The sequence below is a fragment of the Falco biarmicus genome, chromosome 4, assembly GCF_023638135.1.
Source record: "Falco biarmicus isolate bFalBia1 chromosome 4, bFalBia1.pri, whole genome shotgun sequence".
Taxonomy (NCBI): domain Eukaryota; kingdom Metazoa; phylum Chordata; class Aves; order Falconiformes; family Falconidae; genus Falco; species Falco biarmicus.
In genome coordinates, this window is record NC_079291.1 from 35,777,342 (window position 1) to 35,801,880 (window position 24,539).

A 24,539-nucleotide genomic window follows, 5' to 3' on the forward strand; every position below is an offset into this window, starting at 1 on the left:
ATGAACTGCAATGCATAAAATAAACTGGGATTCACTTTATCTAAGATACTAAAATAACTAACCCAATGTTCTTACTTCACAGGATATGGCGGAACTGGTGCTCAAGGTGGATGAGACATATTGGCAATGCAGAACGGGGAAGGTTAAATGCTCGCTGTTCGTGCTCTAGCCATCCGTATGCTACAGCAACGGCCTCAGCTAGCTTGGGGAGTGTAACCTATGGGTTTAGCTTGCATTCAGTAATATTACAGCTCTTGATAGAACAGATCTCTGATGGTCAAAACCTATTAAAAGGTATTCTAATATAACTGTTACCAGAGACAGTTTAGTTACCAGCTGTTAAAATTTTCAGCTGACATATAGTTCACCCACGACAAACTATTTCTGCTAACAGCTGTCTAGCACGCTTTGGCTATGTTACGAAGAGACAGATCTACTAACAATACCATTTTCTGTATGGTTATCATTGTAGTAACATGCAAATGTTTTATAGCAGAAAGAAGAAAAACACGTACCATTTGCTTTCTTCTGGACTATCTGAGGCCATACAGCTAAGGTGGCATAAATGATCATAAACCAGACAGTGACTAATGGTACAAAGTAGTAGAACTGGTAAGGTCGGTCCATCACTATGCACAGTACCACAACTAAGAAATTGAGACGAAATAAAACCTGGAGGGTGTCAGAGGAGAATACATAAACTGGGAGGCAAAGGTGAGAGAGACTGAGGACGTGTTTCTTCAGCACTATAAGGAAAAAAAATCTATGTATTTCACACCTCACATGCTGATTCTATTTCAGTGGAAACTCAGATAAGTATCTCTCCTTAACATCCACAATGCAATACTACAGGCTGATCATGTAGTACCGGACCCATCCTATGCTGGCCTAGGTAGAGAGCGCAACAAAAATAGGGTAAAACAGAACTGACTGTTCCCCAGGCTGGGGACCGAGTATTCCGGCCACTGGATGCTGTTAATGCCTCTCTGCTTTCACACCCACAGGTACCTGGGCTATCTCAGTTAAAGCCAGGGTAATGTCATTACCAGTGCTGCAGTTAGGCTGTAGACATACCTTTAAAAAGCACCATGACCTGACTTACCTGACAATGTAATACTTAAGAGAAATAAAAGATCAATTCTTTAAAAAAAATTTTAAACTGCTACAGTACAGGCTGCCAAATGCGGAGAGACACCACAAAAACAGGTATGTTTTCCAGTATCATTACAGTGCAAAAATTCCTTTTCTTCATAACAAACGTAGGCTTCAATACACTGACTTTGGAAGACTGTGTGGATCATTACTTACATATTCTTCTCTACTGTAAATTGCTACTGCAACGAAAACTCCATTGCTATATACTGGAAAATATTTGTCTTGATATTTTAAAGCCTATGTACTTAAATATTTTACATTGTAAGTGTCATTTATATGCTATATGTTTGTATTAGATAAACACTACTGATAAAACAGGTCAGATTATACAGAAATAACAGCCATTTTTAATGTGCAAAACTTGGTTAAGTAATCTGATATCACACTATTTAGGGATTACAGATATATTATGGATGTTCTGCTATCTGAACAATTTTCTTTATAAAAACAGTAAGTAGAGATTCTTACCTGACACACTCTGTATACACCGAAGTCCCCTTTTATCCAAAAATATGAGAAGTGTCCATAACCTGTTTGGAACAGATATGCAGCAACCAGAACTCGAATGTGCATGTACACGGGCAAAAACTGTTGAGAAAAATAAAGCACCTTTTATAAATAGCCATGTAAATGCTTTTGGCTTCCCTTTTTACCCTCCTATTTTATATTTTTTCTGCATTGTGATAAATCAGGTTTAAATAAGAAAAGAAGCATTATGCTACATTTCCTTGTATTCTTACTAAGCTCTGCTGGTGCCCTAACCTCTCTGATGTTAAAATTAATTTCTTCTATTTATTGCTCTACGCTTTCCACATTCTATTACCAGTTAAGAGAGACTTAAGAGGGCTCTTTGAAAGCTTACCTTCAGCAGTTTCAAGTCCAGAACATAAAAAAAGAAGTGTTGCTAGCCATTAATGTAATATTCTACACGAGGAAACAAGTATTTTTTCCCACTGACCAAGTAATGCATAAAGTGCTCTTATCAATTAAATCGACACTTAAATAGAGAGAAAATCTAATTCTGTTTTTTTAAGTTTTTAAAACTACAGGAACAATAGCATTAGTAATTCATTCTATTCAATTTTAACACACATTTGCACTATCTTTCTTTTGAAGAAACACCCAAATTGCATTCCCACTTAAAAAAATATGAAATTCAAATCACTTACAGTGCTTGCTCCAGAGATATGATAAATCAAAATAACAAGTTGCATCCAGCCCTTCCATTCATCAGTCTGTTCTCTATTTAACACTTTAGTCTAATGCAAAACAAAACAAGAGTGTTGCTATTCCGAAATGTACAAAGGAACATCTACAAAACGAGGAGAAAAAGTTAAAAACGATAAACTACTTTATGGGAAAATAGGTCACAATTGTAAAAGCCTTCCGTCTAGCGGACACAGGTCTACCAGATTTTGACATGATCTCTACTCTTTTGTATCCAGGCTGTGCCCACTTCCAATATGACTGAGTGGCAATGGCTAAAAGTGCTTATACCCATATGCTTTCAAAAAGCTTTTGCATCTAATTCCATGCAAATGCCATATTGCTGGTAAGCGTATTTTTTGCAGATGAGTTTTCTTGACTTTGAAAATTTGACTTTCAATATTTAGCAATTAGTTATTTACACTGAAACTGGGAAACAATGTTATAAGCCGGATGTCAACATAATCATTACCTCTTTGGTATTTTCGGTATAAAATACCCCCAAAACCAAGATATAGATGATTGGTATGAAGAAAGATGAATGTGTATAAAATTTATTTTCCTTCATGAAAAGATTTGCTCTGTCACATAGATAAAAATAGGTCATGATTAGACCCAGCTTGCAGAAGGAGTGTAAGAGCATCTCTAAAGTAGAAGCACTAGGAGTGCTGATGGCAGGTTTCTTCTCCTCTCCACTTTCCAAATCAGTGCATGATTTGTTCTTCCGATAATTATTCCGATGAATTACATTGATAATTAAATATCCAATAATGGACAAAGTAAAGAAACAGAAAGCTAACTTCTGTATCAGAGTGAGAGGAGGCTGAGGCTGGCAGCAGGAGCCATCAATGGGCTTCATGATCTTATTGCAGTAGACGTTCATAAGAATCATCGCATTCTGTTAAAGAAATAGGCAGTTTTGTCAATTAATCTCTAATAAAAGTTAACATTTTCATCGTAAGGAATTTTCTTTTAGATCATGCATTGACATAAACCATGCAATTCTCCCTTATTATCACGTAATTTCACAGTCCCCCACATACCTAGCTGCATGCAATAGCAACGCCTCTTCCAAACAGGAAACCCTTGAGCTCCTTGAGGTAAGCAAAACCACCTAAACCTATTCCTTAGAACAGAAGGGTTCTCTCTACTGGCTGTAAAAGGAGCTATAAAGAGCTAAATGGGCTATAAATGAAAAAAAGCTAACAAACTTGGCTCCTAAAGGGGCACTGTAATAAAATTCTCTCAAACACAACGAGGAGGCTGAAACTTGTGGTGGGATGACACTTAGTTTCTAAACTGAAATATGCAAATGACTGGAACTAAAGCGACACAGCCGAGGAGCTCTTTTACAAGAAGGGCAGACTGACACAGCTCAGGGGGACTCACTACAGGCATATTTATATTGGTAGATTGCAGATAAAGTAAGAAATAAAGTCAGTGGCACTCCATGCAACCAGGAAGGTGTGTATTGTGTGTTTTGTTACCCTTTTCATACTCCTTACTATATAAAATCATATGGGCATATAGGGGAAAATTTAAGACTTATTTCTTAGCACTGCTTTACAAATCATTATCACCCTAATTCATTCATGCAGTTGAAGGCACAAAGTTTGCACTCAGGATCTAAAAGATCTAGTGGATTAACAGCTGTTGTAAAATAGCTACAGACTGATGGGTTCGCTGTGTTTTTCAAACATCTTATGTAACTGACTGCCCTCCCACCCGTTGAGATTTTCTTAACAAAATTTCTTGGAGAATGTGCAGGTCCTCATTACATTCATAGCATCTGCCATTTCAGAACATTCACTTAGAATCTTGTTTAACTATTATTATCACTTGATGTTGACCAGTTATAAACACACTTACTGTATCTCTGCTTGATTCAGGGAGATGCAGGCCATCTGCAGACTTCATGATAGTTTCTTGTGCTATCAATTTTGATACACTGAACACTTTAACTTTAGCTTTGGAATTTCGGGAACTGCTGTTCAGAATACGAACAGCTGCTTCATTATAAGCATCTATTTTCTCATTAGTGATCATTTTCCGGCTTTCACTCAGCATATCTTCATAAACAGGATCTGAATTTGAAAGAACAAAGTATGAGCACATTAATCTTCTACTTGACAAACACATTTGCTTAGCTCAAGTTGCACAGGCTATTTTCTTGTAGTTTGTCACAATTATTTAATGGCATAGAAAAAACATACAGCGAGGAATGAGTGACTGTTGAAGTAACTAGGGTAGTAACTAGAATTGTTTATGATAAAATATACTTATCACCACTCCCTAGTCATGCATATGTATGTATAGATTAGAAAGCTTTGAACAGACATAAATTCCTGTCTAATTTCCCCAAACCCATGAAAAGTGTATAATGCTGGAGTGCAGAGCCGCTTACGCCTTCTCTCAGTAATGGAATCCCCCAGGGAAAGACTCCAAAGCCAAAGGACACAAGACAGGCAGCAGAACAGACACATGAAAAAAACCAAACAAACCACACCCTAAAAACTCTCAAACTCTCTAGTTACTGTGGAAGAAACCAGCTTCTCACTTCTCTAAGTCACAGTCCAATGCATATACCACTTGCTCCTGTTGATTCCACTTTAACTAATGGCGGAATCTCAGTCTTTGAGAAAAATGGAACATCACTTAATTGCCTGCAGACTTCATGAATTATGTAAATCTTAACACAAAGCTGCATGGGGTTCTAGATCAAAAGGTCAGCTGGAATCAATAAGCTGCTACGAGAAGCTGCAGATGTTTATAACTAGTCAAATACACTCTAAGCATTATAAGTTGATTTACTTTTGCTACCTCATGCCTGCTTTTGGACAATCAATGTCAACACAGCTCTGTGTACAGACTGCTTCTCCTCTCACCTGTTCCATTGAAGAGCTCAGATGTGACTTAAATGGACTGGATCTTTACCAACAGAATGGTGGGACATGTCTGGCAGCTAATTGCTTCTGTTACAGATAAACATGGTTTTGAAAGTAATGCGAGAAGATGAATCTGTTGATTCAGATCTAGAACTATCTTTGATAGGAACTTAGATGTGACTGTAAAGGTACAGCTGGATATATTGCTATCAGGGCTCAAAATCTGCCTATGTTTTTAACTGAGGTGATGACAATCTAAAACGCTATGTTCTATGGCAGATAAACCAGGAGCACATTCTACCTATGAGCTCGCTGTTCAGTGTCAGGGACATAGTTCAGTTTTATTGAAGAAAAGCAAGGGAATATAGATGCCATAATAAAAATCTCACAGATTCATTGTGAACCATGATTTTTGGCTCCTAATGTTAACTCATCAGTGCTCAGTGTACAGAAGCAAGTTTCATTGCAGAGACTTAAATGCTCTGTATTCTCAAGAGTATGTCTATTCATTCTAGACACACACAGAAGATGCACTTGTTGAACCTCTTCTATTATTTATGTAATCTGAAAATTTAATAGAACACCAACACAGGAATACAGTTGTTTTATGCACCTGTGTTCTTGACTCCCAGGAGCCATATACGGAGCACAGCACAGGCAGAACAGACCTGGCATGTTGAGTCGGAGAGTAAGCTAACAAAGCATTAGGAGTTGAGAAGGCAAATAATTTTCCTGACAGATCTTTAAAATCTCCATCACTACTAACAGCTAGCTAGGGACCAGCTATTTAAGGCTGCAAGAAAGGCCAGACTGGAATTCAACCAACACCCTTTCTACTCTGCAAGTAACCAGTATGGACTAAGTTTTCCATATCCTACAAGATAATGATTCAACAGATAGTGACAGTACAATTTGTTACCTACTGTTCATTACTTTACCTTGTAAAACCCAGTAAACATCACTACTTTTTGCTAATTTTTCCAAAAGAGGTGCAATTGAAGTGATATTGATTTTATACTGCGCGAGGGCTTCGTTGCTGCCATTGTGAATTTTGATAGACCACTGGAGAAATAAAGAAAGAGATTCAGAACCTGTATGTCTAAGGACCCTTAAGTAACTGATGCCATTACTCTGACAGTAGCTGTTTTTCATTATTTTCATAAAGCTAGATTATTCTTTAGCCTTTGCTTTTGAAGTGCTAAAAAATTTCTTTTGGACTGAGCAGATGTCTAGACATAAAATTACACTCAAACAGACCATTTAAATACCGAGTATATAATACTCAATTTAATGTTTATTTGATTTTTCATTAACTAAACGATGCAAGGTGTTTAATTAAAAGCCCCTTGACTTTGAACAATGACGAAGTAGCAAAGCCAGTCACGTTATAGAAAAATCATGGCCAATTCAGTTGATTTTGCTCTAGGAAAACTGACCACAGCAAGAGATGCGTGCAAAAAAACTTGATGGCGGTACTGAGTTCCAATATTTCCATCTGTTTTGCAGATACCCGCAAAGAAAAAAAAAAAAAAAGAGAAAAAAAAGAGCTATTTTAATTTCTGATTTAATCTTCTACATGAAATGACTGGGAGGATGCTGTAACCACCCAAGAATTTCTCCTAACTTCTGAAAAGAATTTCCCACACCATAGGAAAAACAGATTTAGCATTTTTTAAAGGTATTACTGTATCTAGACTGATTCAGTAAAAACCTGCAAAAAAACCCCTTTAGCCTAAATGTAATGAACTCTCTAGTTATTTCTAAATATCTACATAAAAATTGTGATGTAAGCCAAGTACACTGATCAATCCACTTCCTGAGAATATTAGTGAATACAAATTAATACTTCATGAAATCAAGTGACATGCAGCTGCTCTGAGAACTCACACTCTGGGACAAAAAAAGCAGTTTCTCCCTTTACTTATGAATTTACTTATACCTTTACTTATGAAATACGTATTTAAACATAACAGTATTTAAACAGACATTTTAAGAAGCATATTCTATTCAACAGGAAGTCAGGAACTAATAAGCAGAGCACTATAGTGACATTCTCAAAGCATCTCCTTTTCCCAAAATATGTAAGCAACTGAGTTTTGTACTAGCTGGAGCTCCTCCAGCTTGTAAGACTTTACTTCTATTTATAGGCTGTTACGCAGTTGACATCTTAAGACAGACATGTCCCGATCCATGTAGCATGACCAAACTGAAAACTAAGTTAAAGACACAGGTAAGTTTCAAAATGCTGTTAAGTTCAAGGGCACGCAGCAGTTTAATAGCAGGTTACCACACTAGTGCTAGCCGTGGTAATGTTGCTGATGCATCAGATTATTTTTTACTCTTTTATTTTTCTGCAAGTAACTTAAAATAGGGGATATTCATCTTTGGCCAACTCTAGATATCATTATTAATGCTTTGTGTAAATATATTTATATGTGTATAAATATATTACAAAGAGCGGAGCATCACATGCATATAATGTTAGTTTGTATATCCTGCTGTCCACAAAGGACAACAAGCTATGGCTAATGCATATATAAGAGTAAAAGGAATTATTTAGCTATGAGTCCTGAAGTTCTGCAACCTGATCTGCATGCCAGAACACTATTCATATATAACGGCATTTTCTGTGTGAAATACAATGACTCATGCTAGTAAGACACGCTACATGCTCAGAATGAGCAGAGATATTCCAGTCTTACTAAGATTCCTAAAGCTCAAACACTTATGTGGATCATACAGAAGAAGAAAATTTAGGGGGTTCACCTGTAAAGAAACAGAATTTCTGATCCCTCAGGGCATGTGTGGCTATCTGCATACACATATGACCTTCCCCTAAAATTGGGGGAATTCACTCTAGATCGGCGTGCCCGGGAGCTTCCAGCTTGGTAGAATGCCTGAACTGTCTCTAAACCAAACTGCTTTCAAAGGATTTTGTTGTAAATGGAACACAATTTCCCCCCTCCACATTTAAGCCGATATGAAAATATAATAGCTAATCCCTTTCAAATTTCAGTTCCAAAATATTTGGAAGTAAGGAACATTAAATGTGGAATTAATGAGATATGCAGTTGTTCGACTCCTGACTCCCAATACCAGCCAACTATTACAATAGACTACTTAAGGGGGGCTGTTGAATTCTGTCCCTGGAAGTTTTAAAGAAGTGGTTGACTCTTGTCAAGCACAACACAGATATAACTGATCCTGCCTTGTGGCAAACCGATGGGTTAGGAGACCTCTTCGGGTCCTCGTCAGTCCTGCTTTCTGGGACACTACAGCCCATAGCAGTGGTGGAAACTTCCAGTGGAACAAGATTCAAGAAGTGCAACCTCTTTCGTTGTTGAATTATTCATGTAAAATTCAGAGTTTTGCCCATGTAAATCTAAAAGAAATACGTGTGCTCAAAAACAGCATTCCAGATTGGGTCATCTCCAAAAGCAGTATTTTGTGACTGAAAAGAGTTCATTAAAAATGCATCTCAGTAAGCATGTAAGTACTTTTATTAAACTTCCTTAATGAACAATCTGATTTAACAAAGCTACTTTATTAGCCAAGTTCAAGCTAATCAATGCTTATCAACCAGTTGTGCTGCCAAAAAGTACTGTACATCGCACAGCTACAATAAAGTATACCTGATATTTTAGAACTACTTGTTATAACAGAAAAATCACTGAGAGTGTATGTTGTTATTATAAATAGGGTTTAACAACTTCATCACGTAATCAACTTGAGACCATAAAATTTATCCTACTAGAACTTCCTTCTTTACTAAAATGCCCCATATATGTATAACTTACCGTGGCAGCTCCTGCTACAATTATATGAGGTTTTGCCACAGAACCCTAAGATGAAAGTAAAAAGGAAGTAATTTTAAAATATTCACAAATTATACTTATTATTATACTAAGCAGGTTAATTAAGATTCTTATCTTAATTAACTGTGGCTCAACTTGTCCATCAGTTAATGGTTACAAAAGAATAGATTGCAGATGCATTACAGAGAACACGAACTTGTGAAATACCAAAATTTTCATATAACAGAATCTGCAAAAGTGCCACGTATCAATAAGCACTTACAATTGTTATCTATTTAGCAGCATAAGCGCTCTGTAAAATATATCTGAACATCTTCTCCTAAGGTCAAATAAACTGTAGATCATACTATTGAAGTACTCTTTCTCCCAGTGCCTCTCGGTATTGTCAAACACCTGCTTGTGCTGTTGTACTGTCTGAAGTGACCAGTTTTTGCCCTAGAGGTCTGAAAGTTATATCTAGGACAAGGAACAGAACATGTACTCAAACAGAAGAGCATGAAAACACAAACCATTGATCACCTCAGTACCAGTCTTGCCTTGGCACTGTGAGGGTTTAGCAGCTCTCAATTTTTTGTAGTAATCGCAGAAAAACAAATGATAACTTCAGCTATCTTGATGGAAGGTGTTGTGCAAGAATGACCAATAGGGTAGGAAAAAAAATCACTGGGCTGTTACAAAATTAACTCCAGGCTATTTAAAGTTCAACAAAGGAAGAAACAAGAAAAATTTAGTTGTCAATCTGTAAACATGTTGTTACCAGAATTACATAAAAAGTTTCAGACTGAATTACATGACAACCTGTATCATAACTGAAACGTGAAATAATCATTACGTAATTTGAGGGAGATACTGAAAAAGAAAAATCAAGGCATTCTTGACTTCTCAAATTGCCTTTGTCCTTCAGTTTGGAACATTCAAATTAACCATAATATAAAATCACAGAATCATAGAATATCTCAAGTTGGAAGGGACCCATAAGGATCAAAAATATCCGGTCACATAAAAGCAGAGCCATTGCAGACAGAGAGGAAGTGAAACACCAAATCAGAGTAAAATCCTGGGGTTTGTCCCAAGTGAAGCCATCCTTGGGAGACCAAGAAATGCCCAGAAACATATATACCAGTAAACATCTGTCTTTCACTATTTTGATATCAAATTTCAGATCTCTGGTACATAACTGACTGAATAGATGTGATATGCTGCTGTTGCTGGTCTCCTAGAAATTATAGTTGTGCATATGAAAAAAAAAGTAAGGTAGCAGTCCTCATTCAGTTGCTGTATTTTCCAAAAACAGTTTTTAAAAACAAACCTCAGTCCAAGATTTGATACGTTGCCTCATAGAGCCATTAACTTCTGGATACCACAGAAAATCCTGTAAAATAAATGCAAGTTTACTCTGTAAGCTTAAAGAGAAGCAGTAGACTAATAACAAAAAATAAAAAAACCAAACTAAATGCCATCAATTCAACAGTGAAGGAAAAACACTCAGCCCACTGTGAGATTTCCTTCATAGTTAGCATGAAAAGCCCGACATTTCGCACTCGCATGGGAAACAGAAAGCAAAGGAAAAGAAACAGAAAAAAAAAACCACCACAAAACTTTGTCCCCATGAAAAAACAAGACATTTTTATTTGTAGTTCAGAAGTTGAGATTTCACCAAGAAGATAATTTTTTAGGTTCTGCCAAATGAGATGTCCTTGGGTTTCAAATACAATCCGGGATAAAACCAAGCTCACATCTACAATTTATTAGAACTTGCTTTCTGTTCAATTTCCCTGTTTTTACCGACAGGTTTTCTTCATCCCAGAACTTATTATGATTGATAGCAGGAAATCATAACTTTCAAACAAAAAGAAAACCTAACAACTTACTTTACAGCTTCATATATTATCAGATGTTTAAATCTAATAGTGCCACGGCCATTAAATGCATGACCTACTGACATTCTTTCAGCTGTCAGTAGTGCGCAACCTTCATCTACAAGGGCAGTTTAGACTTTGGCTAGTGCTATTGTGTCTCCCAGGTAAAGGCATGACTTCCTAGCATCTAGTTGCTCCTCAGGTGCAGAACTATCGAATGGACTACCAATACATATTAAAGTGAAATGGCATGGTTTACATATGCAGAAATCACTGTGTGGTAACTTTCTAATGCAGAATGCAGATGCACTGCTAGCAGAGAGGAAATCTCTATCTTCCACTTGCACAGACCTAAAGATTTTGGTAGTTCACTTGAGTGCTGTCAATTCACTACGTGGCAGGAATCTGTACAGCCCTCTGCAGTGGCGGAAGGACAGAAGGGTCAGCATGATGACTAGAAAGGGCAAAATTAAATTCTCCGCTTGTTCCCAGTGATTTTCTCTTTTGTTGGTCAAGTATTTTCCACATTGAGATTACTGGCTCACAGCCATTCTGAATGTGAAAATTCAGCTACCATGCCAATAATTTCAACAGCAGTAAGGCATCAAATCCAGAAACCAGCAGAGTAGAAATACATTCTTAACAACCCAGACATCTCCCAAAAGCCCAAACCTGTCATCTCAAATCTTGGTGGTTAGACACCTACCAAGGCTTAAGGGGTTTTGAAGATGTAGTTCTGCGTCAGGCTATGCCAACATAAATCACATTGCATCAGCCCCTTTCTTTGTCCTGCCTTGTGTTGTGCCCCTTCTTTTCTAGCACTCAAATAAACATACGATGAGCCACATCAGACCTGACCAAAAAGGAATCCTACAAGGTAAGTTTTTGGCTGATTCAACTCCTAATTGATACACTCCAAAGCTGTATCAGGGCTAGTTATAGCACAAAGACAGGAACATACTGTGAAGGGCAACAGGGTGGGACAGCACAGGCTTAAACTGCCATGGGCTCACACCCTAAAATGTTATTCTGTACCCTAAATCTTAACCATGTACACAAACAGATACTGAAAACTCGCTTGCAGACAACTCAGCAAATATACTGCTTCTTGGGTTTTCATGAACAGAGAATGAGTTGTTTCCAGGGCATAAACAAATACATGACTAGCAGAATCCCAGCACTGCTGACAGCTGTCATGGGAAGCAAAGAAAGCTATTGAGGACACCCTTTCCACTGCCAGGGCAGAGAAGAACAGTGTCCTTCATAAAACCTACCCTCAAGTACTTTGTTTGTTTTCTTTTTTTCAAATATCCACATTATATTCACCATTATGGTTACTTCTCCATGCAAAACCAGCTAAAGGAATACTTGGGATAGCACAGAGAGCTCAATGGCAAGTATGACAATTACCACCCCAGGTAAGTTGGCCCCAGATACATATTCTTACAGCAGTGGAAGAGTAAATTTCCTGGAAAAAGCTATTCTTAGGAATAAATTCTGACAAAAAGAAAAATTATACACACTTCCAGAGCTTATGCCCAAAGTTAACACAGAACACAAGCACTCAAAGCCAAAGCCTCTCAAAGCATCTTATTCAAAACATAGTATGCTAAACTCCGGTATATTTTGTAGAAAATTTTACAAAGGATGTCAATGTTCTGAAGCTTCTTTTGACTTTTACAACACTTGTGGAAATTTGAGAAATCCAGCTCTGACTGCAATTTGGATTACACTGTATGAAATAATAGTATGATTACGGCTTGCATTTTAATGCTAGATAAAAACTTACCACTTTAATTGAAGCTGATTTATCTTCAAATGGGATATTTCCATGCTGCCAAAAAAACCAAAATAAAACCAAAGATAAACTTTCAGAATGAAAAAAAACCCCAAAAACCTTACATTTGTATGTTAATTTGCTCTCACCCAAAGGTTTATCTTCAGTAGAATGGATTTTTCTTGTGTAAACTTGTCAGTAGTCATGCAAAATATTTATGTTGCTTGATAAAAACAAGCTACTTGCACAAAGGGTTATTTTTCTTGGAAGAAATCTATCCAACAAAGTCTGAAATGCTTTCCGTTTACTCTGCTACAAAGGTATAAAGTATTTTCCTAAATCTAGCCTCCCAAAATAAGAAAAACTTAAAAGATTTTTTTCTCTTTCTTTTCTTGCATTTCCTTTTCCCTAGCCTTCCTTTTCACCTGCCCATCTTCTTTGCACAAAACAACCAAGACAGTTTTTATTAAAGAATAAAAGAAAATAATCTCAGGCAGAAATAAAGCCTGGAATGCATTATTAAATTTGTTGAGTGAGACTGTAAGAAATCAGAAAGGAAGCAGTCAGATGCTGCACACACAATCCTCCTTTAAAATATTACTGAACACATATTTGTTTCAATCCTGGTCCAAAAGAATAGGTGTATTTTTTTTCCACAAACAAGGTCTTGATTTCATAAATACTTGACAAAAGATACCTCTTGACTCAAAATCAACTATAGCACTCTATCATCTCACCATCACTTTTGGGCAGCAACTGTGACCTAACCAGAAGACTAGGAAAACCGGAGTTATTCGATCAATCAAACATCTTGTTCTGACAAGTGAAATTAACTGCACTCCGTCTGCTGGACAAGCTACCAGCTTGCACTTCTAATCGACAAATCTGATGTACAGTTGAAAGTGAAAGGTGTCTCTCCCCTCATATATATACATAAATCCATGAAGGGATATGCCTAAGAAGCATGATAGAGCAAAAGAAATTACTATTCTGTTCAACAAATGATACAGCTAAATCTTTTCTTACTGCTTCCACCCAGCGAGCTGCAGTTTACATTCTTCGTCTTACAAAATTTAGACAGCTCTTCAGCAGCAATCAAAACGAAGGTAAGACCAGAAGCTATTTTTAGTTTCAGCTTCAAGTCAGACCTGGAAAACTGTCATTGCTCCAAGGATTTTTATGAACAGATTAGATCACCAATCTAATAGACATTTAAAATGACAAATTATAAGATGCGAATTACTACTATTTAAAAACACACAAAGGAGCAGTCATTTTCTCATCAAGAAACCAAATATGAAGCATAAGTTGCTATGGGATAAATCAGCTTCATCAATTTAATCCCAGAATGCCACAAGCTTTCTCTTGAGCTTCCTAGTTCACTTCTCAGATTCCCAATCATCTCATCTGAACCTAATTATCTTGGTCTAATTTGTTCTTCTGCAAAAGACTTTTCTGTGGTTCTCCTTCCTGATGGCTATGCCAACAAATGGTATAATTTCTTGCTTTTCTGAAGTTTAGAGAAGAGTTATGAGGTAAATTAGGAAGAAAGAAACAAAAACATCATCAAAATAAACTATCTCACCTTATTTCCTTCTTCTCTGACTTGAGGATTTATGAGTTTTATAAATGAATAGAACAGCTGTCGAATTCTAGAATCTCCTATAAACACAATATGTTTGTCTATGAGGCAATTTTTTGCTTCACTGCAAAACAAAACAACATTCATGTTACAGGAAATGTATCTTTGAGGAAAAGTCTTTAGGAGATTGACAGTAATATAGATAATTCTAGCCATTATGTCCAGCTCTAAGGAACGGTAAATCTTTTTTAAAACATGCTAAATTAATAGAAAGTTCAGTGTAATTTCCATAGAAATGAAAATGAATGGTTCTGCTAATGTGATTAGGCAAACAACCAAGCAGGCTTTCCTATTCTGTGCTGCTACACAGTAGTTTCAAAATGGTAATATACAGCATAATTCTACTTGTTAGATACTTTTTTAAAAGAACTTTTTTTTAAAGTTCTCTTACTAGTAGGTGACAAGAATGTGACTGTAGTTTTATTGGGGATTTTTTTTACTTGTGATTCTATACATAAGGTCAGCATTTTCCCTTTCAGCAGTCTGAGGGTGACATATGAAGCTATGCAGTCTCTTACAGTATCTTGTGGCTCTCTATAACATGTGTCAGTACTACTATCACCAACATTTATTTGTATTTTTACATATAAATACAATGACAGTAAACACCATAGAACACAGGTAATGTACAAGGAAAAGACTTCCTTCTGATAAATGTTGTAGATTTTTGAAAGCCTAGAGAATCAGCTATAAAGTGCAAAATAGGTGACACTGTAATTACTACAGCTGCAGTCAAACAACAACTCTTCTTTCCAGGCAGATGAACAGAAGGGTTTCCTTACCTGTTTTTATACTTATGCATCATACAACTGTGGGGTTGCCATACTTTTTCTCCAAGAAATCTCCCACTGGACAGAAGATACTCACATGTATCGCCACCTTTAAATGTTACATTAGGATTAGAATTAAGACACATGAAAGTTAAAACATAGCCCCATTGCTATTAAAAAAATAATTTGACAATATTTGAAAGACAGGAATTAAAACAATCAACAGCAGTAAACAAATTTAACTTCTTCTAAGAACTCTTCCACAAGTTTCTGCAAATTGCCTTCTCGCTTATTATACCACACTTCTCTGTAAATCAATCCTCTATCCCCCATTTCTGCTATCAGAAAGATATTGTGACCTAGAATGGCACTTCCATCACAAGATGCCAATTCACTGTATTATCTACTATCCAGAATACACTAATATGAAATTACAGAACACAACAATTCAATATAATAAACTTCTACACAGAATCCCCATACACAGCATCTTGTGTAGAACAGGAACCTCAACATGAGATTTACAAGAAAACCTATTATATCTCCTTGCTTAAGACATAGTGGTCACCTTAGAATAGGCAAAATTACATGCTGGGTTAATACACAAAGCAAAAAACATGTACACAAGAATTCGCTGATCATTCTGAACTGCAGGTACTTTTTCCAGTCAAGAAGTTTTACACCAATTAAGATTAATCACTTTACAGGTGGTGATGTTTCAAGTCACTTTAAGTTCATACATTAAATACCTCAGTTATGAAATCAGTGGCTGTTATCTCCCAGCAAACTCCTTGTCAGATTCTGCAGCCTTATAACTGAACACAACTGAACACCATTCACAGCAAGAGAAGTTGCCCTCCAACATTTTTGTCATACTTGGCATTTCAGAGCACTGACAAGCAGGGAAATAAATGGTGGTGAATGAAATGGCAGGTGCCTGTGCTAGCTTGTGCAGCATAGCAGCCAAAACTCTTTAGTTCTCTCTTATTTGAAAACTCTAGCTCTCTCCTACTTCAGGTGCTTGAAGAACATTTCAGGTATCTCTGGAAGTGTTCAGGGCCAGGCTGGATGGGGCTTTAAGCAACCTGGTCTAGCAGAAGGTGTCCCTGCCCATGATCTTTAAGGTCCCCTCAACCAAACCATTCTACGATACTATGATACAGAAGCACAGACAGTGCAGCTCGTGTATGCTGCTTTCTGAAAAAGACTATCAAATTAGCTTGCAAGAAGCAAGAAGTGGCAGCTTCTACCTCTACTTCTTCCTTGAAACTCCTCCTGCCTGTTCTCAGGAAAATCAGAAAAAGGCAGTGTAGAACAGACTGTATTTTAACTGTTACTTCTTGGCTTGTATATCCAACCAAACCCAGCAGCAGTAACACAATCAAGTAGTATTATTTACCATGATCCCTCATTTCAAAATGCAACTCTCAACAACCAGACTTATTTTCTATCCTGGAACTTCAATTACTTACCACTGCTATTGCATCTCAACTACTAAAAAAAGCTGGAATAAGATGAAGAATTGTAACAGTCTCCAAAAAGGTCTGGATAAACATCTCTGTGTTGGTTCTCTGTGAGCAACCCACGCAACATACTCCTAACATGCAAGATAAACTGGCTTTATTAAAACTGTAATTTTTTTACTCTGTCTTTCAGTTTTAGGAGCTCTTGGTCAGGCAGATTTTGAAACATAGAAGAAAAAAGTGTTAAAAATATAAATAAAATATATACATACAGTGATAAGCTCCTGTTTTTAATCATCAATAAGAGCCTATTAATCACCCCACGGTAGTTCAGGAATTCCCTCAAATTGACTAATAACCTCTCAAACAAATCCTTGAGATACCACAAATCAAATTGACACTTCCTTCCTAATCACAATGCATACTACCCATGTCATACTGGTTAATTACTGCACAGTAGCAACGGGATGTGGCAAATGGCCACACACAGAAGGCCACATTCTTCTGAACATTTAAAGGAGCTCTCATGAAGTATTTTATATACGCACACACACCCCCCACAGACATAAGCTGAACTCAAGGTTTCCAGAACGGTAGTTTCTGGAAGTCTCCTATTTTTCAGCCGTTACAGGTCACTCCCAGTCAGCGACATCATCTTTTTTTCCAGTCTGTCCCTATCATTATTCAGTACAGTGCCATTTCTGAACAGATGACAGAAAAGATCTTCCAGCAGCAGTTTATTAATGCCTTTCTGCTCCTCTTTCAACCATTGCTACTTATAAAACAGCTACTGATCCTGTTGTCAAAACTTCTGCAGAAGTAGTTCAGACAGCAGATGACACAGAAAGCTGAATCTTTACCTACTTTTTAAATAGTTGGCACAGCTCAGATCTGCTGGGCAGACATCTTTCTAGTAGAAATCATAAATCTGGTATGATCATAGTTCCATCTCTTCTTAATAATTTCAAATAAAATCCTGTTTCTATACTTTGGCTTTCAAGCAGCATAATTTCCTTGATTCTCAACAAGAGAATAATTCTCACACTTATACAAACTATTATTTTGAGTAAGTTGCATAAAAATGAAACTCATAAATAATAAAAAAAACCATTATCAAACTCATGTTGCTTGTGAGTAGATTATAAGAATAGGTGACTTACAGTTACTGCTACAAAGCCCTCTGCTTTGTGGATGATGACAACTAGAAGACAGAGTGACAGAACAGTGAACTACGTAAAAGAAAATCCACCACTAATTAAATTCCCTCTGAAATCCATTAACTTGCTGAGGAAGATGCATAAGAAAGTAAGGACAGTTATACATGGTCAGACCAATGATCTGTCTAGCCTGGTATTCTGCCTTCAACAGGTAACAAGCAGATGCTCAGGAATGAACAAGACGAGAGCTAAGTGATTATTTCCTTGTCTGATATTCTTCCAACTACATTCAGTCCAGGGACCTCCTGAGCTGGACATGGTTTCCTGGACATGTAGAACCTTCCACAGACTTCTTTCTGACAAAGTCATGCACTCTTCTCTTCAATTTTTTAGCATCCTCCTACAAGAGTTTTCTATACCCACAGCTGCTCTTGAAGAATCACCTACCTTTATTTTAAATATGGCTTCTACCAGATTTAATTGGCACTCCTTAGTTCTTCCACAGGAAGACCGTTTGCACATATGTCTATCATGATTTGTAGACTACTGTCAATCCTTCCTCAAGATTTAAAGGCTGAAGAATCTTAGTTTACTGATTAGTCATATGAGAGCATGTTCCGTATCTTGAGTTCATGACCCAAGCCTAGTAGCTCTGCACTCCATGGCACTCCCATCATAATTACCCACAAATAAAACAATCCCCCATCCTACACTATAATTACTGAAATAACATTCCAAACATCACACATTGTATACATTTTAAACATAGAGATAATATTTTAGGCCAAGGAGTTATGCCTTCTTTCCTAACTCCAGATACTGAGTATCTTCCTATTTCCTCAAGCTATTACTAGAAAGATCCTGAAACTCATATAGGAGCACTACTGATGTCCGTCTTTAAACATAATAGCAGAAGTTCTGGGGGGAAAATGAGGGAGGAAAATGAAACAAGGCTGAAACAGCAGCCAAGAGAGTAAATTGGAGGTTACAGCTAAGGCAGTGCCTCCAGAAATGCCCGAGTCTTACTTAGGAGATGAAATACACAGCTGCCAAAGAACCACTCATTTCAATATACCACACCTTCTTCTCAACCATTAAACCGTTAATGAGATCTTAAAAGAAAAAAAGTAAAACAAGCAACAAAAAACCCTAACCCAAAACCTGAGGGGAAAAAAAAAAAAATCTAAGTGCCACTCTATACACAAAACAGACCATTATTTTTAAGCTCTTCCTTTGTGCTTTGCATAAATTATGCTTCCAACATATTACCTTTTATTTTCATCAAATATCATCACACTCTCTATTTTTAAGAAATGGAAATTCAATTGTTCTCTATAATTCAAAATAAAAACGTAGTTTTAAACAGGATCTATCAGTGCTGATTTTAAGAATGCAAACCTTAAATAAATACTCATTTCCAACAAGGTTTAGGACTGTACCTTTGAAATATGATAATAACTGAAAAATGCACAGCACTAACTTCACTGGATAGTATGTAAACATTTAGCCCACTTAACTCTTCACAGAAACTGTTTGCAAGTTAAAGACAGTCCTTAACTTCTCTTAATTCACTTCAAGTTTTGCAAAAAATGTATGCAACCCCTAAACACACTAGTCTCCCTGACATTGATATGACCTTGCACAACCCCAGTCCAGCGTTTTTTCATACAAGTAACTTTTATACAGGCAATTTTTACTGCTAAGTATACTGGGCTGCTCCTATCTATAATACGTATTTGCACAACTGAGGCCAGAAGTAGCTGAAACCTTTACATATGAAGACAATCAGACAAAGGCATTCTAACTAGTCTCAGACATCCAAGAGCTCCCAAAGGAACCACTACAAAACCAACCACTTTATAAAATACATGCATATTCTCAGCTCGAGTTGATCCGTTGTGAACTTTTCAATATTGCAAAGGGAGGAGAAAAATAGAGGGCAATCTGCAGAACATGGGTTTCTAAACTGAGCGAGATAAACCAGGCTTACTACCAAAAAGTTAAAGCATCCAATTGCTGCTCATCTGAAATCCTAAAAGTACAGGCACACTGAAAACACAGAATATCTATACATTAATACTTCCACTCCTACCCAGGGATAGTGAGAAAAGGGAAAAGATAGGAAAGAACCAGTTTTTATGTGCCTTTATCACTTTCAGAATGTCTTCCTCAAAAAAAAACAACCCACAAATAAAAAGTCTTAAAAATAACTACTCTTTCTCAAGGACTTTTTGCATACTCATGCTTGTACCACAGAAAGGATTCACTGATGAACCTTCTTGACATGTACCATTCTCTGTCTGATTATATACATTTTTTGTGGCTTTTTCTTTCTGGCTGAATTGTCCAAGGAAAAAAAAACTACAGTAGGGCAGGCTAGAAGTCTCAACACTGTCCATGTGTTTTGGTGGTATAAGTCTGATTATGTAAATAACAGAGGACATGAAATCACAAAGTATTTTGATTTAACACACAGTTTTTCTTCAAAGTCAACTGTGGTCTTTGCCACCTTTTATATGTCCTACAGGGCACCAGGATCTTGTACATCATTAGGCACACCGAACTCCATGAATGACACCTCTAATTCCAATCTCATTTTCCCCATTATTCAGACAGTTGCTATTTCAACTGATGCAAACTTTAGGTTATCAGCGTCTTCAGATATTAAAGAACCAATTTTTTTTTTTTTGGGGGGGGAAGTGGAATTCTACACTTTCCACAGAACAAATTGCACCTCTTTTTGTTCATATGCAGCTCAATCGTTTCCTCCGTATTCCTGGGTATCTGTGACAGAGAGATAGTATCCACATGGGTGCTAATTCATTGTTAAACTTCTTTTTTGCCCTAGTGTGGCAGAACATGTCTTCACATGAAAGAGTCAGTCTTGCCTGCTCTCCTCTTCCTGGCAGCAGCTAATGACAGATGCTCAAAGATAAAGTATAAAAGCATGACAAACACTGAGCAATCCCTTCCCTAGCACAGCCTTGCTTTCACAGCTTGGCGACTTTGAGCCAGAAGTGCCGCATGTCTGCAGCCCCACTTCACCCACCTTCTGCAAATCAGGATAACCCTTTTTTAGGGTATTTTTAGTACAAAATCTTGGTAATCTGTTTCAAAATGTCTTGTGTGGGGAAAAAAGTGCTTTCTTCTGATTTTTTTAAATATACTGCCTGCTAATTTCATCTTTCAGCTGATACTTTTTGTGTTATGACACAATCACAATCAATTTACCTTCCCCCAATAATTTATAATATTTGAGACTATTAGCAAGTTACTAATTTTCTGTCCAGGCTATAGAATGTTTATATATTTTATTGCTTCTTGTACAGAAGCTGTTTTATTCTTCTGCCATTTGTGTTGCTCTTTTGTACACATTTTCCAAGCTCTATTATACTGCTACTAAGAGGGGGTGACCAACGTTACAGACAATAAGCAAGGTGACAGTTACCTTTGGCTGTGCAATATCACTGTGAAATCTTGTTTTTTCATTAATTGCCAAAAATATCCTGACATTTGCTGAATTTCAGATGTTTGAGATCACTGAAGGGTTGTAGAATGGTCTCTCAAGTGCCTCTGCTTTTATCTATCCTAAAAACTTTTTGTCTGCTCTAAATGCTCCACCCTCACTTTCTGAACTATCTGTGTCTTTTGAATGTTGTTTGTTGAAAGAAGCCCAAACTGGTAACTCTGTTATCACTCCCATGCTACGCCCTGGAAAGCCTCTTTTACCCTGTAATAGCTTCAAGAAACTAAAAGCCTGGGCCAAAGGAACTTGTTGAAAGCTTTGTGAAAATCCATACAGACCGCATCAACTTAGATAAAGGCCTGCAGATTCCCACAGTTTTGCGATTTGTGACTCATCCTCCTCACTGACTCTCTCATAATATATTGTGTTTGCGCATATTCCAGTTTCCTTTAATCTGCTTGGTATGGCAGTCTATTTTCTTAGACCGGTCTGGCAATCCCTCTTTAGAAAAGCATCACATTTGCCACCCTCCTTCCATCTAGTTTTGCGACTGATCTGTGCCTTAAGGAACACAGCATTACAGGCAAGTTCAACTGCTTCATGCTTGAGCTCCTCTTGAATTCTGTAAATGCTTGTATCTTGCAATTTAGTACTAAGCAGTTTATCAGACTTACTAGAACGCCAGCCAGAGGAACTGTATCCACAAAGATCTCTATCCCCTTCCCCATTTCTACAATAAACTGCCTCAGTCTTGCCTTCTGTGGACGCTAGCAGCGTTGGAATACGTCATCTGTTGTCCCAGAGTAAACAGAGCTATAGTAATCGCTCTTTGGATCAACTTTTTATTTACCCGCAAAAACATACCATGTTTTTTAGCATGAATTGGAAACTAGAAAATATTTCCTTTAGCAGTTTCATTAGCGTTTACAGATCACACCAGCTTCGGGGCCAAAACAACCCGAAAGAGGAGGAATGAGGAAAGCTCCCACGACCCCCGCGCACCTGTGCAGCCCACCCCTCCTTCACCAGCGATGGTCTCCAGACCCTGGTGACTGCCTCCTCCACGGCCACTGCCACCACGTGAAACCCAACAAACTCTTTATTTCGCTTCATCCACCAATGAGGCTGGATTTTGTTACGTTTGAGACAATAATGCAAACAGTAAAAGAACATACACCAAGTCTTAGACCGATTAAGATTTTAATCGCTCAGTTGCACGTTAAAGGTCGTTAATGGTCCCGGACGGGAGCGGTGCCAGGGAGGAGGGCACCCTCCGCCCCTGCAACCCCACCTGCAGCCGTGCGGCTGCACACACCGCCGCAAGGCCCCAGGCGCGGGGCTGCGCCCTCAGAACGCCGCACCGCCGCCCGACACGCCCGCCCGCGCCGCGGGGCTCGGCCCGGCCCGGCCCGGCCGGCGGGAAGCTGCGGCGACCCCGGGGTCGGGCCCCGCCGTGGGGTCCCCGCCGCCGCCGTCCCCAGACTCGCCTCCCGCAACAGCCGGCGCCCCGCCACGCCGCGCTGCCCCCGCCGCCCCAGCCCGCCGGGGCAAGGTACGCGTGTGGCCCCCGCCGCCTCTCGGCCCCGCGGCGGCTGCTCCGGGCAGAGGCACCGCCACCCTCCCTGCACGGCCGCGGTCCCCGGGCTCCGCCTCCCGCTGCCCGCCAGCCGCGGCCCCCCGCGGAGCGCCCGCGGCCGCCCTCTCACCTCGGTAGCGGCGGGAGGCGGCGTGGCAGGCGGTGAGGAGCAGGACGGCGCCCAGCGCCAGCGCCTTGGCGCTCCTCACGCTGAAGTAGTAGTTGATCTCCCGCTTGCCCCCGGTGTAGGCCAGGGCCGCCATCTTGGCTCCTCCATGACAACAGCGTGCGATGGAGCGGGCGGGCGCAGCGGGGCAGCACTGGGTCCCCGCTGGCGCCGAAGGCAGACCCCACCGCTGGCGGCTGCCGCCGTCCCCACCGGCGCGGCGGAGAGGAGCCCGGTGCCTCGCTGCCGGGGCGGAGCCGCCGCCACCGCCCTCCTCCCGGCGTCGCCGCTTCCCCTCCCCGGCGCTCGGCTCCCCGCCCCGCGGCCCGCCGGGGGCAGCTGGGGCCGCAGGCGAGTGCCCGCGGGATGCTGCACCTGAGCCGGGCCGGGGCGGCTGGCGCTGGGCGGGCCGGGGCGGGCTTTTTTCCAAGCAATGCGATTTGTAAACACTTGTCACTTAGCTGGCTCGGTCAGGCCAGGCTGGGAGACGTTCACTCCCTCTGAACGAGGGTAACGCTGTGCAAAGACACCGAACCGTGTTCACGGATTTACCTGGGTTCACAGGAAAAAAAAAAAAAAATAGGGAGGGGGTGTGTGGAAGGTGCGTGTTGCGAGTGAAATGCTGGAATCTTACAAAAGGGAAACCCTGTTCCTCCGCAGGCCGTCACTCGGGTCGTAGCGGGGGAAGGTGCAGGGCGGCGGACCTGCGCCCCGGGACCTGCCCCCCCTGAGGCGGCGGTGAGGGGCTGCGCCAGGCCCGGCCCTGCGCGGGGCACGAGAAACCCTGCCACAAAGCCAGGTTACCGCATCTAACCCGTAAAAGCCATATGTAAGCAAACATAAAACTCAGGGAAAGTGTTCAGTAGGTATTCGCACAAATATGGGAAAAAAAATGGTGAGCGGTTGTCAAGCCTTGGGTTCACGATGAAGTCCTCGGTGTGCTTGGCAGACACCCTCCCTCAGGCCCAGCGAACTCTTCATTCAGACTGGCAAAAAAATAAACGGAAAAAGTTTTTTTTAACTGAGCAGGTAAATTGCCACCGTGAATTAGCTGGATTGTAAACACAAAAAAAGCGCCTAGTTTTCATTTCACCATCCTTACATTTCCCTGTCATTCAAAAAGCACTCATCTGGAAGTTCTGCAAATCCGTGAATTTGATTATTCATTTAATAATACATGACGAAAATAAGGTGAGAGTGGGGGGAGTGAAACATTTGAAACAAACCCAGGAAGTTTACACACTGCGAAGTTTTATTTTCAAATATTATCTGAAGAACAAGAACTTCAAGCATTATGCAAACATAGTGTGATATAAATAAAAAATTGAGTTCTAAGTATTCTGCTGATGTGCACTGTTACTATATGTTTAATGTATATCCCATTTCCACCCAACCAATGTCTTTACTATCTGCCACCTTGTACTCTATATTGTTTTCTGTTCAATCAATTCAGTCTGTTAATTCATCCACATTCTTAGCCATGTTTTTAAATAATAAAAACACTTCACTACTTTAAAGTGCTCAGATTTATTCTTTCAGGGGGAGAGCAAAAAAAAGGACCAGGTAAACTCCCAAGTGTACAGTTTTGTGGTTTCTAAAAAA

General features: G+C 39.3%; 1 protein-coding gene across 1 annotated transcript in view; it reads right to left on the reverse strand.

Moving 5' to 3' along the window:
- CASD1 (CAS1 domain containing 1) overlaps nucleotides 1-23,326 on the reverse strand; it is a 31,739-nt gene extending 8,413 nt beyond the window's left edge. Inside the window, exons 1-12 of the mRNA XM_056338727.1 lie at nucleotides 22,902-23,326; nucleotides 15,122-15,218; nucleotides 14,283-14,403; nucleotides 12,710-12,754; nucleotides 10,371-10,433; nucleotides 9,044-9,088; nucleotides 6,185-6,308; nucleotides 4,231-4,445; nucleotides 2,834-3,259; nucleotides 2,325-2,414; nucleotides 1,624-1,743; nucleotides 516-672 (exon numbers count right to left, since the gene is read on the reverse strand). Coding sequence (XP_056194702.1) covers nucleotides 516-672; nucleotides 1,624-1,743; nucleotides 2,325-2,414; nucleotides 2,834-3,259; nucleotides 4,231-4,445; nucleotides 6,185-6,308; nucleotides 9,044-9,088; nucleotides 10,371-10,433; nucleotides 12,710-12,754; nucleotides 14,283-14,403; nucleotides 15,122-15,218; nucleotides 22,902-23,034 — 1,636 coding nt within the window. The 5' untranslated portion in view covers nucleotides 23,035-23,326. The remainder of the gene's footprint in view (nucleotides 1-515; nucleotides 673-1,623; nucleotides 1,744-2,324; nucleotides 2,415-2,833; nucleotides 3,260-4,230; nucleotides 4,446-6,184; nucleotides 6,309-9,043; nucleotides 9,089-10,370; nucleotides 10,434-12,709; nucleotides 12,755-14,282; nucleotides 14,404-15,121; nucleotides 15,219-22,901) is intronic.
- Between the last annotated feature and the right edge of the window lie 1,213 nt (nucleotides 23,327-24,539).